The 16,546-nt window shown below is 44.2% G+C and overlaps 1 protein-coding gene across 2 annotated transcripts in view; it reads left to right on the forward strand.

Moving 5' to 3' along the window:
* The window catches only part of LOC118234610 (phosphatase and actin regulator 1-like), a 70,927-nt gene that overhangs the window by 26,590 nt on the left and 27,791 nt on the right, over positions 1–16,546 (forward strand). Inside the window, exons 1-2 of one of the 2 annotated variants that reach the window (XM_035431263.1) lie at positions 5,674–6,053; positions 11,579–11,743. In XM_035431263.1, coding sequence (XP_035287154.1) covers positions 5,804–6,053; positions 11,579–11,743 — 415 coding nt within the window. In that variant the 5' untranslated portion in view covers positions 5,674–5,803. Of the gene's footprint in view, positions 1–5,673; positions 6,054–11,578; positions 11,744–16,546 lie in introns of those variants that run through there. The other variant, XM_035431264.1, reaches the window with a different exon arrangement.

The following is a 16,546-nucleotide window of genomic DNA, read 5'->3' on the forward strand; positions in this document are numbered from 1 at the left end:
CTGGCAGTCAACAGGTGTGATCATTAAGTTTTATAGATGAAGTGAGGCAAAGGATGATTCCATACAAGACAATTCCCACATACTATTGGTAAAGCAGTGCATGAACAAGATGGACTGTACTATGTGGAGCCACAGTAGATAGCTTCTTAATCCATAGCTATTACTGATTATTCTGTCATTGATGGAAAGCATGCAAACACTGGAGGTGCAGATCTGGACATAGCCATAATTTTTATGCATTGGAAAAACACTTTTTGTTCTTCTGCTTTTTTTATAGGTTAGAGGGCCCAGTGAAGGTCTCTAGCGCCAAATTTAACCCCCAACCTGCCAAATGAATAGCCCTGGCCAATGAGACACCGGCAGATTACTCTAAATACATTCAAAGATAACCAAAGCAATATTATTACTTTATGTGATTGTTCTGATTTTTAGTTGTTTATATGGTTTATATGTTTCTTTGAAGAGGGATCCTCAGGAGCGGAGGACTTTTAAGTGTTAAATTCTGTCTCCTGCTTGACCCTGGCTCAGGTCTGAGCGCTTCTCTGAGAACGGAGTCATTAATTCCAGCGCATGATGACATCGTCGCCGTTTACTTCCCCCTCATCAGTGCGGACACTGTGCGGCAGACCGGGCCCCGAGAGCGTGATGTCAGCTGAAATGAGATAAAAGCCCGTTCATTTCTGCACTTACTCAGATGGATGAGACACGAGACAATCTAGCTAGAGTAGCGTTTCCCGACGGTCCGCATCATCAGAGTTCAAACTGAGACGGCCGGGGTGCCCCTTCCCGAACTTTCTGAGCCGGTGACCTGCTTAACGAGTGGCTTGATTAAAGGGGAACTTCGGTGTCCTTTTATCTTACTGATCTCTCCACGGTTGGACGGTATCTTAGACGGTTTGAATGGTAGACCGTTCACCTGAAACACCGCTTTTTTTCACCTGGCTACACATCAGGATATTGAAAGTGAGCGAGGCTTGACCGACCTGCATCACTCAGGATTTTTCCAGAACAGGACACAGATATGTAGAAGATTAGTGCGTCTCAACTGCCGTGTTTGTTGACTATATCAAAGGTGGACGGGTCAGTTTACCATAAAAAGCTAATTTTAGGGGGAAGTTCCCCTTTAAGGGGGGATGGGTTGGTGGTGGGAGATCAGAAGGCTGGAGCAGGACGGTGATAGTGTGTAGGACATTTTGATTTAGAGCAGAGGTCGTCAGCCTTGTGTCTTGGGTGCCCACAGCTCTCACCCTAAAACAAGGATTTCAAAGGCAAACTTTTCTAACGCTTGTGCTAGTGTGCACTTCCTGGCCTTCCAGGTACCATGAAGGTATTTGCAGTAGTGGAGACCCTGTAGAGGCCTATAGGACATTTGTGTTAGTGTGCACTTCCCAGCCCTGTGGAGGCCTATAGGGCATTTGTGTTAGTGTGCACTTCCCACCTCTGTGGAGGCCTATAGGGCATTTGTGTTAGTGCACACTCCCTGACTCTGTAGAGGCCTATAGGGCATTTGTGTGAGTGCACACTCCCCACCTCTGTGGAGGCCTGTAGGGCATTTGTATCTATCACAGTGCAGTGATTAGAGCTTTGAAATGTGGTCCTGAGGTCCATGGATGTGTGAGGTTCTGATCTGAGGAGGTGTGTAATTGCTATAATTCCTGCAGGAAATGTAGGTCTGGACCATTTCACAGTCCCGTAGGATTTTTCTATTCCACCTGAAGACTTCAAAAGGTCCTTGCACACGCACATGCACTTGTTGCATTTTTACAGACTGTTTCCATACCTGTAGGGAACCATTAGCTCATTAAAAAAACATTGTTTTCATGGTCAGATTTGTCATACCATCATACCATATCAGCCAATGAAAAATAAATAAATAATACGATGCATTGCTCACCGGTGCTGCGAGTAAAACCCTAGATCTGTTTAAAATGTCAAATCTTAAAAGCGAGGCCATGTTTTTTAGTGTAGAGGCGTCGGAAAATGAGCTGTCGTGTCTCGAGTTCCTCGACTTTCCACTCAAGTTAGGCGAACGAGCCGCATACAGCTGCTTCTGGCATGGGTCAAAGGCGGCGACTGGTGGTGGTGCTCACGTCGGCATGGCGGATGTGTAGCTGTCCTTGTGTCACCTTCAATGTTAGCTGTTATATGTAGCTTATGGGAGAAAAACTCTTGTTACTATACGCATCTGTTTTGTTTTTGTTTTTTTCAATCTGATGCACACTCACTCTGGCCTCGGCACTGCTATTTATTTGTTTGTTTGTTTTTTTTTTTTTTTCGTTTATTCCTGTTAAATGGCTTTCGTGACGTCGCTGCGTGTGTAACAGACGTCTGTCTGCTTTTGGTTTGGAGTGACGATCCTTTAGCCTACCGCTTTTCCATTACAAATTTTTTTTTTTTCTCAGAATGATGTAGCACGAATGCTTTAGAGGTTTTGCTTATAAGTCCACAGCTGGCTTCATTGGGGAGTTTTTTCCATTTGTTGTGGTTGTCAGTGATGTGGCCTGCTAAACATTTTCATGGTGCAGTCTGGCAGAAGTCGATGAATGCCCAGCCACATCTGTAATCACGGAAGGTTTCATACTTAGCCACGAGATGCAAATGTGCGTTAAGAATAAACTTAAATATTTAAGAGCTCTGCATAATGCACGGCATCGGAGACCTTAATGTTTGACCATAAATACACTTGACAAAGGGATGCACACTATGCCAGTCACGTAATTAGAATGCCAGTGCAGATACAGTGTGCCCCCATTTCAGTGGGGGATGGGGATTGTATTCCACACTTCTTTTCGTGGCAACAGCGATCACTGACAAAGATGGTGAATACGTAATAAGAAAACACTATTAACTCCAAGTGGTGCATGAGATGTAGTCCAATTGTAGTCGGATTGTAGTCTGTCAGAATTTATTATGTGCGCTGTGACTAAAAATCTTCATATATGAATAGTTGAACTGTATATTTTGAAAAATATCATAGACATTTTTATGTGCAATGAAGGATATTTTACGTACTTCCAGGAGTTTCTGATGACAAGCTGACTTTTTTAATGGCTGGTATTGGGGCATTTGGGGATTTGTACTCTAAACAATGAAAGGGCATGCCCAGTAATTCCAATATTTTAAAATATTTAAACAATAAAGCATCAAGCAGCTTAGCATAACTACAATGAGCTGTACTGCAGAATGTTTCAATCAAAACAAGTGCAACAGAAAGGGTGAGGGGCAGGAAATCTTAATTTCTGTTTTTTTTTTTCTTCTAATTTTTCTTTCTTTCTGTTGTGAAATTTACAAAAGTTTCTAGCCTAGCTAAAATGTAAAAAATTGGTTGTTTCAAATGATTTGACCGAATGTCCCAATTGGAGATCAGTCTGTGCAGTCTGCAGGTTGAACACTCGAAGGACCAAGTTCAGACAAGCTCAAATATTTGCAGTAGGAGCTTACATATGCTACACTATGAATTGAAATCAACCGGGCTTAAAATTCCCCAGGATGAATTGAAATCAGTTGTCCCATTATGAACTTAAGTTTTTTTGATTGGTCAGTTTTTTTAAAATTCACAGTATGATTTATTTTGTTTAATCATAACTGTTTCATTTTTAACATGATTCAGAATTTGAGGTGCCCCTAGAGATCTCACGGCACCCACTTTGAAAAATGCTGCCCTAGAGGCACAAGCTTGCTGTACAAGCTTCTTAAAGGTGTACTTTCTTGTTTTAGACCACAATCCCTTGAATGCCTCGATACCAGCTATTGTAAAGCCAGCAGTGAAAAGTAAGCATCACTAAATATGGAAAATATCCATAAGTAAACATCAGAATATGTTTTTGACTTCTTATAGGCTTTATTAATGATTGACTTAATCTGACTTGTCTGTGAGACAAAAGTCCCTGAAAATCTGACAGGTTAGTCCTTTCACAAGGCGGGTAAGTTCCTATACTGTAGATTTCTGAGGGATTTGTATTTTTTCTATACCGTTAAAGGGTTTTAAATAAACTGTGCCTATTTAACACACCAGTAACTTGCACTGTAGATGAGTAGTTTTTGGACCAGGCATTTTTTCACTCTTAAGCCGGGCACCCACCGCACGCGTCGCGTAAGCGTCGCGTAAACAGCAGGGCGAAGCAGCACGGCGCGACGCGTAGGGTGTCTCCACTGGTTCCGTTTGTGTCGCGCAAAGGCTTGCGTAAAAGCTAGTAGCTCTCGCAGTCTGCAGTGGGATTACATCGTGTATTTCACGTTTGTTCACGACTGTTGATTATGGGTTAAGTGAATACTTTGGTGAGAGACCTTTTTCAGTTTGTTAATTTGGTAATATTTCGTTAACTCGTAAATACGTGAGAAAGTAAACGCTTTCAAGAATTACCATAAACTTAAATCGCAACGTAGCCTGCATAACAATCAATCTCAAACTGTATTAATTTATTTGCTTGGTTAACAAGCGTGCCAATTTCATGAAGAATATGTAATGATCATAATAATAATAATAAATAATCCGTAATCAACCATTGGGAATTCCCGTGTTGTCTTGTCATTCACGTCAAAACATTTATAGGATCAGATTTAGTAAAATCAGCTAACCATGAAAAAGACAGTAACAGTTTAATCTTGAAGGAATATGAACACAACGCCATGAACACCGGAAGCTTTGAAGTAAAAGTGCAATAAAGGCTTGCTTACAACTTCATTTATAAAATAGGTGCATTTTCATCGGCAAGACCACTAAATAATCTGATTTTTTTAAAGATCTGTGGATTATCTGATTTTTATTAACAAGCCCTTTTTGAAAGCACGGCGAACGAAGACATCGGAGAAGTCAAATAGGCTGAGCAATGGTTGGTTAAAAACTACCTTCCAAAACTCGAGCTAACAAACGGCTGCTCGGTGCATTCACTTCTACGTCATTCAATAGGCTCCGTCTTTCTGTGGTGTATTTTCAAATTTACCCCACCCCCTCCGCAAAATAAGACAGCGAAACTAAGTTTGCCTTTTCCCCAGGTTCCAGTTATTTATTTATTTATTTATTTATTTTTACAAAACGAAACGGCTTGTATTTTTTTTAGCTGGTTATAAAATATATGGGAGGTAACTAGGGACACACCCCAGGTAATATAAGGATGAAATATAAATCAGAGCATGTATACCTAGCATTTTAGAGCATATTTCTGTGTATAAACAGGCCATCGTGACGCGCGACAAGCCGAAAAAATAGAACAGAAGCGAAAAACTACGCTTCAGTTCGCTTGTGTCGCGCGAGCTTCGCAGCCGGTACGCGACGCGTTCGCATCTGGTGGAGACGACGTCGCCCGCTGCCGTTGTAATAACAGTACTTCAACTACGCTTCAGTTACGCGCGTAGTGCGCTCGCGGTCGATACGCGTGCGGTGGGTGCCCGGCTTTACTCAAATACAGTTTTTGAGTACTCCACCCACCTCTGCTTATCAGAGATCAGTGAAAGGTAACGAAGCATGGAATCAGCATCGGAATGCATAATGCGTGCCATAACAGGGGCTTAGCATGATTTTTATTATCTTATACCAAACGGATGTGCGAGCGCGTCTGAATGTAAGGTGTAGGCTTATGATTGGGTGTGTTGCTGACGTCGGTTGGGGGGGGAGGGCTACGCCAAGCTCAGCACCGTAGTCACCGCATTGGTTGAAACCGCTAGGTCACGGGAGTCTATCAGATTCGACCGTGGGCCTGTGCGTTTATAAGCCCCCTCCCAATGCAGCTCGTATTTAGACGCAACTCTCCCTTCGTCTTTGCGTGTTCGTGGGTCTGACAGTCCGCCAGCCAGCTAGTCTTCTATGGCGGATTCCATGCGCACGATCATGCACGGGACTTGGTTTACCACCGGGCACAGGGGCGGCACGTCCGCGGGAATGGCATTGGAGAAGCCGAAGAAGAATCCTTTTTACCTGGTCAGAATGAAATCTCTCACTGGCAAGAAGGAGACCGCGAACAATAACAACATGCCCTTCATTATCCACTGCCACATCGGCAAAGAGATAAAGCACATTTGCAGCAACTGTAGCCGCGGGAATGAGGCGCGGGACGGTGAGTGTGCGGGTGTTGTTATTGCTTGGGCTGGCGCGGATGGAGAGTCTCGTGGAGGGCTGGTTTAGAGCAGGACGCCGTTTGATTCCGTGTCGGTGAAATGCATTTGTTATATACAGCTGTTCGTTTGCTAAGAGCTGTTTTCACTGCACGAGATCCCGCAGATCCTGCTAGGAAGGAAAGAGGGATGGGATCAACCGAGTGTGTTTTATTTAAGGCGTTGTAAAATATTTACTGGGCGGCATTTGATGGAATAAAACGGTACATGATCGCCCGTCCTCTCTGATTTCGGGCAATTGTATTACTGGGTTCATTTGCATAGCTGCTAGAGGACTGTTGCAAATACCCGAACGCAAATGTAGAGCGCAAACCAAATTCCCAAATCCTCATTTAAACACAGGATTTCACCTATGAGAGACGCTGGTATTACGTTAAGTGTAATTACAACTGGACAATAGTATTGCTTAAATTTCAGGTTGGCATTTCAAAATTGGGGTTGTACTGCATTTGAAATATCTGATAAATTGTCTTAAAGAAATTCTGTTTTATTTTTTATTTTATTTTTGTTTGCAATGGTCGAATAATTTCGTGTTTGTGGTAGTTTAATAGTCATCGGTACCTTCACCTTCTTCTTAAATTACCTGGAGGCTAATGGCCGCAATTCATGAACGCTAACGGCCAGACACAAGATGCTTGGTTCTGACTGATCTAGCTATAACTCCGGAAATTGAACACTAGAAAATTGCAATGATTGGTATACGGTCTTGGCTAGATCAATGCTAATTGTGGACACCAGTAGTGGACGAAGAGCAGTCTTTTGATCTTGCCCAGTTGTATTATTTTCACGTTTCCTTTTGTAGTTCTGCTTGTTTTGTATACATTGTTTTATGTTGCCTTGAATTTAGCAGTGCTTTAACTGTTGCCACTGTTTCTGACCTACTTTGGCCAAAAAGGTTTTTAATCTCAACATGACTTCCTTGCAAAGTGAAGGCTGATGGTAATGTCTGATGCCTTCACGTTCGGCTCCTAATTCAGAGTTGAAGCTATGGAATATTGAATGTCATTTATGAAGAGCACAAATAAAGAGACTGGAGTGTGATTTGAGATTGTTGATGTTTATTGTGAGCATCACCACACCCCGGGCTATAGTCTGAGTTCCTTGTTTCCCAGTGCTGGTGAAGTTCATCCCAACAATGGACTCTGTCTTCTGTGGGCATTACCTGGACTCTGTATATTAACTGCACAAATTGAGTGCCAGGAAAATAAACAAGCCTGTCTTTGCTCTTGTAAAAGTAGTATTTTACATAGGAATGTTGGGAATTTCAAAATGTTTTGAGACTCATTACCTTGACAGCTTAAAAATAAAAATAAAATAATTTTCTAATATGGAGGTGGTGGCCTACAAATACGAATGGTGGCCTGTATAGTGGATAAGCACACTGTAGCTTAGTGGTAATGCTGCTGGAGAGTGTGGTTGCTGTTCCCAGTTTGGGTAGGTGTTTCTTGACTTTGTCAGTAGTAAACCTACTTTTTAATATTGAATCTTGGCATGGTTGTAACAAGTTGGAACATCACCTAGAAACATCTTGGGCTGGCACCTTTGAAAATAACTTCCTTTGAAAATTAGTTGGACACGTGAGAAATGAAGTCAACTTAAATCCACCATGTGTACCTATAGGCTAATGGTTCAATAATTAAACATAAGTTAATGGAATCTGTAATCAACCAAGACAAAAAAAAATTCCGAATATTGGTGCAAACAGAATTATTTTCAATTGGTTTGTAATGTTCTGGAGTTTTATTGGCTTCTGAAAGGTAGAAGAGTAGTAAGAGTTCTGAAGTATTTAAATGAATAATTTGACCAAGGCTACGTTTGCTTGTGACCTCCTCATTGTGCAGGTGATGCTTTAATCCCATGCCCCCCCATGTCTGGATTTGAGCGTTGCCTTTTTAATTAACGAACGATGTAATGCGTTCTGTGATGATGACACCAGTTCAGTATGAAGGAATTTCACCCTGGGGCTAGGTGTACTGTAATTAAGCACACCACAGAACATAGAGTTTTGCCCAAAGGCTTTAGTGAGTCGAAACCGCTAACTGACAACCAAAGGTTGTTTGACAAAACCGTTGCTATTGCCTGGTTTGGTTTTAATGGAGACCGTGTTCTTTGTGCAGATTGTTGGCTTTGGATGGTCACGGTCTTAATTTTAAAATTTGAACGTGCTGGGGTGGTTCTGTTAATTTGGATCTCTGCTGTGCGTGTTGTGTTTGTGTGCGTTTTTGTTCTGTGTGCGTTTTGTATTGGTCTGTACGTGTGTGTTTGTGGATGTGTGGTTTGCTTTGTGCTTTATGTTTTGTGTTTTGTGTTTAAGCTGCTTTGAGCTGCTTCGGCTGGTGCACAATTGCTTTTGGTTACACCATCAAAGGCACGGGCAGGGAGAAGTGAACTTTGATCACAGAGCGTACCGCTCACCCCCAGACTCTAAATCCAAAATGCACCTGCAGCCAGGGGTTCCCATGATTCTTGAGTTTATGAATAAACTGTGGTCTGATTGCTTCAGGCAATACTTAAAATATCCTGTATCAAGTGTAAGGTTTGCTGTAGAATGAGTAGCAGTCTCATTAGAAATAAACTGTTGGACAGTTGGTGACAGTGTAGCTTTATTCATTAGTAGTTGCAAAGTAAATAGGGCACTGTATTTTAACGAACAAATTTACTCTTTTAGCAGTTTGTTGGCTGCAACATTGTTACTATTTGTCATTATGATTGTTTTATATTATTTTCTATCCGTCCATAGTGTCCCTCCATATCCTCCATATCAGTCTTTTTTTTTTTTTTCATTAGGTGAGAATGTGCTGCTCGACTATAGTCCATGCAGTACTGCTTGAGGCTCATTTGTGCAGACATCACCACTTGTATGGGAATGTACACAGCTTAATTAACTAAGCCCATGTTCACTTAGCATGCTGGGGTGGCAGTGCAGTATCATGGGTAAGGAGCTGGTCTTGTAACCTAAAGGTCACACTGGACACTGCCGTTGTACCCTTAGAGCAAGGTGCTTAACCTGCACTGCTTCAGTAAATATCCAGCTGTATAAATGGGTGCAATGCTGTGTAGAAAGTTGTCGCGCTGGACCACCTTCGTGATGCCAGTCAAGCCATATTGCGTTTGTTGGGTTTTATGAAGCCTGTCAACTCGGTTACCCTGGGTATGTTAAAGCTTCCTTTACAGTATATCCCCCAGGTCCTGTCCTCTTATTTATTTATTTATATTTATATATATATACACACACACACACTATGTGTATATATGTTTATGCACACATTTTTAAGTGTCTACTACATAATCGTAATGCAAGTGATGGAAACTTCAGATAGGCTGCTTTGGACTAGTAGCTGGTAGGCTATATCAATGATTAAAGGTTGGATGATTGAAGGATAACATAAACCAAGTTGATCTGAAATCAAGGATGTAGTGGTCCTCTTTCTATTCATGTTGAATGAGCTTTGGCATGTATTTAATTAACTGACAGTGTAAGGTCTCCTGAAGGTGAAGACAAATACAGGGCTGTGAAAATATTGGTTTTTTTCCTGTTTTTCTCTATTACTGTATATTTGTCACACTGAATGGTTTTAGACAAAATGCAATATTAGACAAAGGGAACCAGAGTAAATGCATAATTCATTTTTAAAATAACTTCATTAAATAAATAATCATTATCAAGCACCCATCACCAATCAGCAAAAGTGACTGCCCCCTTAGTTACTCAATCAACCAATTAACCAAATTGAATTGATAATTTGATTCAGCTGACTGAACACAGCCAGGCTTGATTGCAGCCAGCCCTGTCTGAACTAAACCTCAAACAAATTGAACCTTACCATCAGAGTGAAGTAGTAACCACAAAGTTTCCTCAAGCACACTAGGCCATGATCAAAGGAAATTCCAGAAGAGATGAGAGAAAATTTGTTTTAAAAATATCTTGGTAGAATGGGTTACAAAGCCATTTCTAAGTCTCTGGGACTCCACCGAACTGCAGCGGTAGCCATTTTCTCCAAGTGGAGTACACTTGGACTAGTGGTGTGTCTTCCCATGAGCGCCTGGCCTGCCAAAACTTCTACAAGGTTGTAGTAACGACTCATCCAGGTAGTCACAGCATTGTTTCCTGCCAGTGCTTTGTGATTTTTCCACAGCCACTGGGCATATGTGGAGCTGCAGTCATGACTTCCTGGTGCCTCAGTGCTGTATTTTTGATCCCCCCTATCCCCTTGGTCCTCATTGAGCTAGATGGGGTAAATGGGTGTGGTCATATACAAGGGGAGGAGTCCATAACAGGTTGGCTGTTATCATTTGAATTTGGAAGTGACCAATGGGAGTGTGACTTTAACACTAAGTAGGCTTTGTATGGCTGGGATTTGGAGAGATGTTAAAACCTCCAAGGCCTGAAGGTAGGCAGGCAAAAGGACCAACATGAGGCTGTTGGCGTGGATCGGCTTTGGGTCGCTAGAACGAGCCTCAAACTGCGACTTCCCTCGAGCTTCTAGGGGTCGAGGCCACGCTTATCCCCCTTTGTGGAAAGCTGGTTTTCTTAAATCCGTCTGCGTCTCCCGGGTGAAACGTGTCCCTGTGTGCCGATGCAGATTACGGCCCGCTCATTCAGAGGATTTTAAAAGCCGCACGCGCTCAGACCTGCGCTTTCTGCACCGCCGTTCACGTTTACCGGCTCGCCGAGCCGCCGGATCCGTTTGAAACTATCGGGGCGCGTCCCGGTTAATGTGCAGATGGCTGATTTCTGGTTGGTGCCCACGGCTTTGTGACTTAAAAACAAAACAAACAAAAAAAAAACCCCAAAAAAACCCAATGTGCCTGGCAGAGGATTGCTCTCCGTGCTCAGACAGAGGGCCCCTCGAGCCCTGCTCCTGGAGAGAGTCTGCCGCTGTGGCTCGTTTGCTCCAAAGTCTATAAATAACTGTCACTTGAAGAATTTCAGGGCACCTGTCTCAATTAATTAAGCTTAATTAGGCACCCCACCAGCTGTAAACAAGTGCTTAAGCAGTCAATTAATTGGACAGCTAATTAATCCTGCGTTGATTTGATATTAAGTAAATGTTTACAAGAACAAACGGCAAGATTTGGGGCAACAAAAATTGTGAAATTCCACTAAGCTAAACTTATCATGCGCAGGCCTTTCGTCAAAGTCCAGGCACCAAAGCCAGGGCACATGTCCTCAGTCCAGCACCTTGGTCTGTGGCACCAGCAGTGTACTTCCTTCTCCTATTAAAGCAATGCAAAGTGACTGAAATGGGAGAGGACATTTTGGTTCTTCTGAAGTGGCACTTCGAGGCCTGCGGTTTAGGACGCCGTTGTGCACATTTCATGGGAAATCCCAGAGACTGATGCGCTGTTGGTTTTGGCTGTTGTTTGACTGGCGGGCCTGTATTTGGTTGGTGTTCTGGTTGATCTTCGGGTTGGGTCTGACCGCTGCACGGCGTTCTTCATCGCTCTCCTCTCCTCCCCCCCGCAGCCGAGGAGGTTGAGCGGCTGGCAGCGATGCGCTCCGAGTCCCTCGTGCCCGGCACCCACACCCCCCCCATCCGCCGGCGCAGCAAGTTCGCCACCCTGGGGCGCCTCTTCAAGCCCTGGAAGTGGAGGAAGAAGAAGAGCGAGAAGTTCAAGCAGACGTCTGCAGGTGAGGTGTCATTCCCTCTTTCTCTCCGTCTCTCTCTCGCTCTCTCTCTCTCTCTCTTTCTTTCCGTCTCTCTCTCTCTCTCTTCTCTGCCCCCTTGCTCTTCTCTCTGTCACTCTCTCTCAATTTTCTCCAGCTCCCCACGTTTTTTTCCCTCGGGCAACACAACCTGTGTATAAAACGTGAAGCTTTCTCTCAGACATCCCCGGAAGTCTTCGGGGGAGCCTGCTGAGAAATGTTCGCTCGCCGCCGTGGTTCTGGGGCTGCTGGGAATTGTGCGGTTGGCGTAGTATTTCTGCGTTCCCTGAAACCTCTGTGGCGAACCGAGAGACGTCAAGAAAAATTTTAAAAAAATAAAAACGTGTATAAATACCTTTTTTAAAAAAAAAAAATAAAAATAAAATAATAAACTGGTGCAGGTGGAAAGGGCAGGTGTAGTGTGTGCTGTGCTGCTTTTGTAGCACTCCGGAGGGAACCGGAGGACATGGATTCTGTTCTTGTCATTTTGGATGAATGGGTTTCATTGCAGGTCTTTGAAAGAGGGTCAGCAGTTGACCAAGAGACCATAAAAAATGAGACCAGAAATTGAACTGCTAAGAATAGTCTTCCGCCTTAAAAATAGCAGAGGACAGAGATTCAGGTTGTATTAATAGCTCGTTTTGGTATGGTTTTAAACTGTAGATGTCAGGTATTGGATAAACTGTCACTCGTCACATTTTAACATTTTTTTACATCAGTGAAAAATGCAGCACTAGGAGCAAACTGCTGAATAGTTTTTTTTTTTGTTCATGGTTGTAGTGTACCTGGTAACAGAAACTGAAATCAATATGTTTAAATTGTTAAATATATAACTTTTAGAGGCATCGATTTTGCTTTTTCCCCTCTAAAGTGTGGTGGGAATGAGACTTGGAATGAAAGACTTGTTTTGAGATTTGATTGGTTGGTTTCACTGCGAGACTGGTGATTGATTGATTGAGCATTGCTCAAAAGGTTATTTATTTATTAGTTTTTTTTGAATGTGGTGTGCAAATCCTATGATTGCTTTTATTCGTGGCGTGAGTGTGTGTGGACGATGATGCGAAATAAAGCATCCTTAATTAAGTTGTGTGCTTGCGCGTGAGCTGCATTCGTTCAGGTTGCTAATTAAAAGTGAAAGATAAAAGGGGCTGCTTGTGTTCTGTGGGGAAGATTGTGAATCTGGGGCCGGCTGGCTCTCGCAGGTTCTCCTAATCCGCGGGTTTCTCTGCTCTAATTAGGGCTTCTCAAAATGGCACGGCCATTCAGGAGAGAAGCGCAAAAAAAACCAAAATGGAAGCCGAAATCAACCAGGGGCGTCAAGGCGAGAGGCTCGTCTCCGGTTTTGGTGCAGATTGCAGTTTTCCTCCCTCTGGGTCTGCATCAAATGCGGTGCTTCCATCGAAGTTCCTGTGCTCTGTGGCTGCAGTACCCCAAAAACAGAAAATTCTGAGAATTCCTGAAAGCAAAGTTCTTGATGGCTTTTTTCCCAGGAATAGCTTCCTTCCCTTTGCCAGTTTTGTGGATTTACTGGGATGTTATTGGCTCATTTCCACCCCCCACCCCCCCCAAGGATCTCAGCTACTGAGCCCTGTAGACCTGTAGATCAAGTTTGACTGACACTAGTTCCTCCACCTAGTTTAGCCTCTGCTCATTTGAGGGGATGTCTGATCTACCGAGTGTGCGAGTGTAGCTCCGAAATATCGATCCTCATTATTAAGAGGTGTCACGATTTTTTGCCCTGAGGAAACGGAACGTGAAAACCACGTAAGGGTCCGAATACCTTTTGCAAGGCACCGAAGACGAGAGCGGAGATCTGATCACTAGAGTGCGCTTGTCGCTTGTCGTGGAGACTCTCGCTGTTCTGACGGAGGTGGGGGAGAGAACGTGGGCTACCGTTTCCAGGAGCTGGGCGCTGGAGAGGTAATGCCACGCATTAGCGCGTTATTTAGTGTCTGTGACCTGTCTGTTGGGGTTCTCGGGCTGATCGGCGGTCTGAGCCCGGCGACGGTGCCGGCCGCTTTAGCTTGGTATTCAGCGGCTGTCTCTCGGCCTGGGAAGATTTAAGTGACTCATAATTTCTGGAGGATCTGAAACAAACACCCCTCCGCACTGTCCGTAGGCTCGGAATGCAAATGCCTGCCTCCTCAGCGCTGTCGACGCAGCCGTTTGTTTTCCCACCGCTTTGCAGCCTGTCGGCTCCCTTGTGTCTGTCTGTTATTTTTTTACATTTTGTGAAGAGATCGGTTATGGGCCTGTCGTGTGTGTGTGTGTGTGTGTGTGTGTGTGTGTGTGGGCATGTGTGCGCGTGTGTGTGTGTAGGCATGTGTGCGCGTGTGTATACATGTGTGCCTGTGTGTGTGCATGTATGCACATGCACATCTGTGTGTATGTGTGCACACATGGGCTATGTTCAGGTGCGTGTGTGTCTGTGTGTGCATGCGTGTGTGTGTGTATGCACATGGGCTATGCTTAGCTGTTTGTGTGCGTGTGTACACATGTATGTATGTGTGTGTGTGTGTGTATGCACATGGGCTATGCTTAGCTGTGTGCGTGCGTGTGTACACGTGTGTGTGTGTGTGTGTGTGCACATGGGCTATGCTTAGCTGTGCCTCTGAACATGTTTGAGAATATTGTGCCCTACATATCTTCCTCCAGATCTGGGACAGTGATGTCATCATCAGGTCTTTACTCCATTTCACTCACATTTTCTGGAGTAAGTGGGGAGGGTGCTTTGCTTTGATTGGCTTACACACCCCACTGAATCTAGTAATGGCATTAAAGAAAAGGAATGATCACATGCACACACACACACAGATCTGAACAGGGATGGAGAACGGGCTGTTACCTGAGCCTAATGTACTGTGCAGACGGTGGCAGTGGGGTTGGCAAGGGCCCCTTTTGGATCTACTGAAATGTGATTTTTAATAAATAAAATCTGGTCTCTCAGTCTGTGCTCTTCAGGGGAAAGGAATATGCTCCTGTTCTTTATTTTCTTTGTTTTGAGTTTTTCGGTTTTATTTGCATTTTATTATTATTTTTTCTCACCGTGTTCCGGTCTGTGTTCTTCATTCCGACTCTCCTGTGTTCTGTGCCTCTGTTCTCCGTGGCTCGGTCGGCCTCCGTGTGCGGTCCCCCCCCCCCCCCCCCCCCCCGGTCCTCCTCTGGGACCGCTTCTCGGAGATGCCAGCCGAAAACGCAGGCCGTTGTTTACCTGTTCCTTTCAGCTGAGGAGATACTGTACCCAAAAGATTTCCGCCCGCGTACGCTTTCCAGCCCCACAATGCCCCTGTGCCGTTCTGACAGCTCCCACAAATTCTCTCTCTCTTTAGTTTTTGGGTTTTTTTTATCCTCAGTGCTGATGCAAGAATCCAGCACAGACTCAGTCTTTTTCTGTTGTTTGCTTGTTAGTTTGTAAAGTGTAGCAGGCTGAAATTAGTCCTTTCTTATTTTTCCCTCCTTATTGTTGTGATTAGGTAGGTGATATGGCTAAACCTGTGTGTGACTGAGTATAAGAGAGAGAGGTGGAAAATTCGGGTTTGGAAAGCAAGTCCTCCTGTGTTTTGTTCCAATCACCTGGATTTGCTAATTGGCACAGTTCTTCAGCCAGCAGGTGGAACTAATTCGTGAAATGGGTGGAAGAAACACATGGCATGACTTACTTTCTGACCCCCTGGACTTTCCACCTCTGGCAACAGATTTGACTCAAGTATACTGTACGTCAGAAGTGTGATGAGGTAGTTTGGTTCTTTAACCCACAACCCATTTACACAAGTGGCGCTCTTGTTGGTTTTGTGATCGCCAGGTTCTCGTTAAACCCCGCCTCCCAAATGTTGGGTATTTACATTGCTAACCCGCCTTTTGATTCGTGAGCACAATCATTGAAATTTAAATGTAAATTAATCTGACATGCATTTATAATTTTGTAAGTAGACTTCTCTCGGCCGTTTTCGTGAAATAAGCGTTTGTTTGCTTGCAGTTGTGACGAGCGGGGAGAGATTCTATTACAATACACCGTTCTGCTGGCATGTTGCCTTCTTTTTTTATTTTATTTTCTATTTTAAGGCGATCCATCAAAAGGCTGACGGGTGTTTAGCGGAGCGGCGGGCAGTCCGGCGCGGTTTGTGGGTGGGTGGCTCACAGACGTTGTTCGCGCCCCCTCTGTCAGTCGGTTATTGGCGAGTTGCCTCCACAGAGCAGCTGAATGCAGGGCTTTTGCATGGGGCTAAAAGTGACCCTTCTCACATCTGGCTGTTTCACCTGGTCAGCGCTGTGTAGTGTTCGGCTCAATGCTGTGGTGAACGGTGTGGTGAAGGCAACGCCTTGCCTGAGGGATGTAAGGCAGGGGCACTGTCGAATGAGCTCCCCAGACATGGTGAAGTTTGGAGTGGCTGATTTCAGAGCCTGGGGCAATTGGAGATACTGGGTTTTTGGTAAATGGTAAATGGACTGCGTTTATATAGTGCTTTTATCCAAAGCGCTTTACAATTGATGCCTATCATTCACCCATTCACACACACACACTCACACTCATACACCAACGGTGAAAGGCTGCCATGCAAGGTACCAATCAGCTCGTTGACAGCAATTAGGGGTTAGGTGTCTTGCTCAGGGACACTTCGACACGCCCAGGGCGGGGGATTGAACCGGCAACCCTCCGACTGCCAGACAACCGCTCTTACCTCCTGAGCTATGTCGCCCCCATTAATTTTTTAATTAATTGACATCGTTTGTGATGTGAAGGAACCAAATATGAAAAAGTGTGCTGCAACAATCTTACACACTGCACCT

The sequence above is a fragment of the Anguilla anguilla genome, chromosome 8, assembly GCF_013347855.1.
Source record: "Anguilla anguilla isolate fAngAng1 chromosome 8, fAngAng1.pri, whole genome shotgun sequence".
Taxonomy (NCBI): Eukaryota; Metazoa; Chordata; class Actinopteri; order Anguilliformes; family Anguillidae; genus Anguilla; species Anguilla anguilla.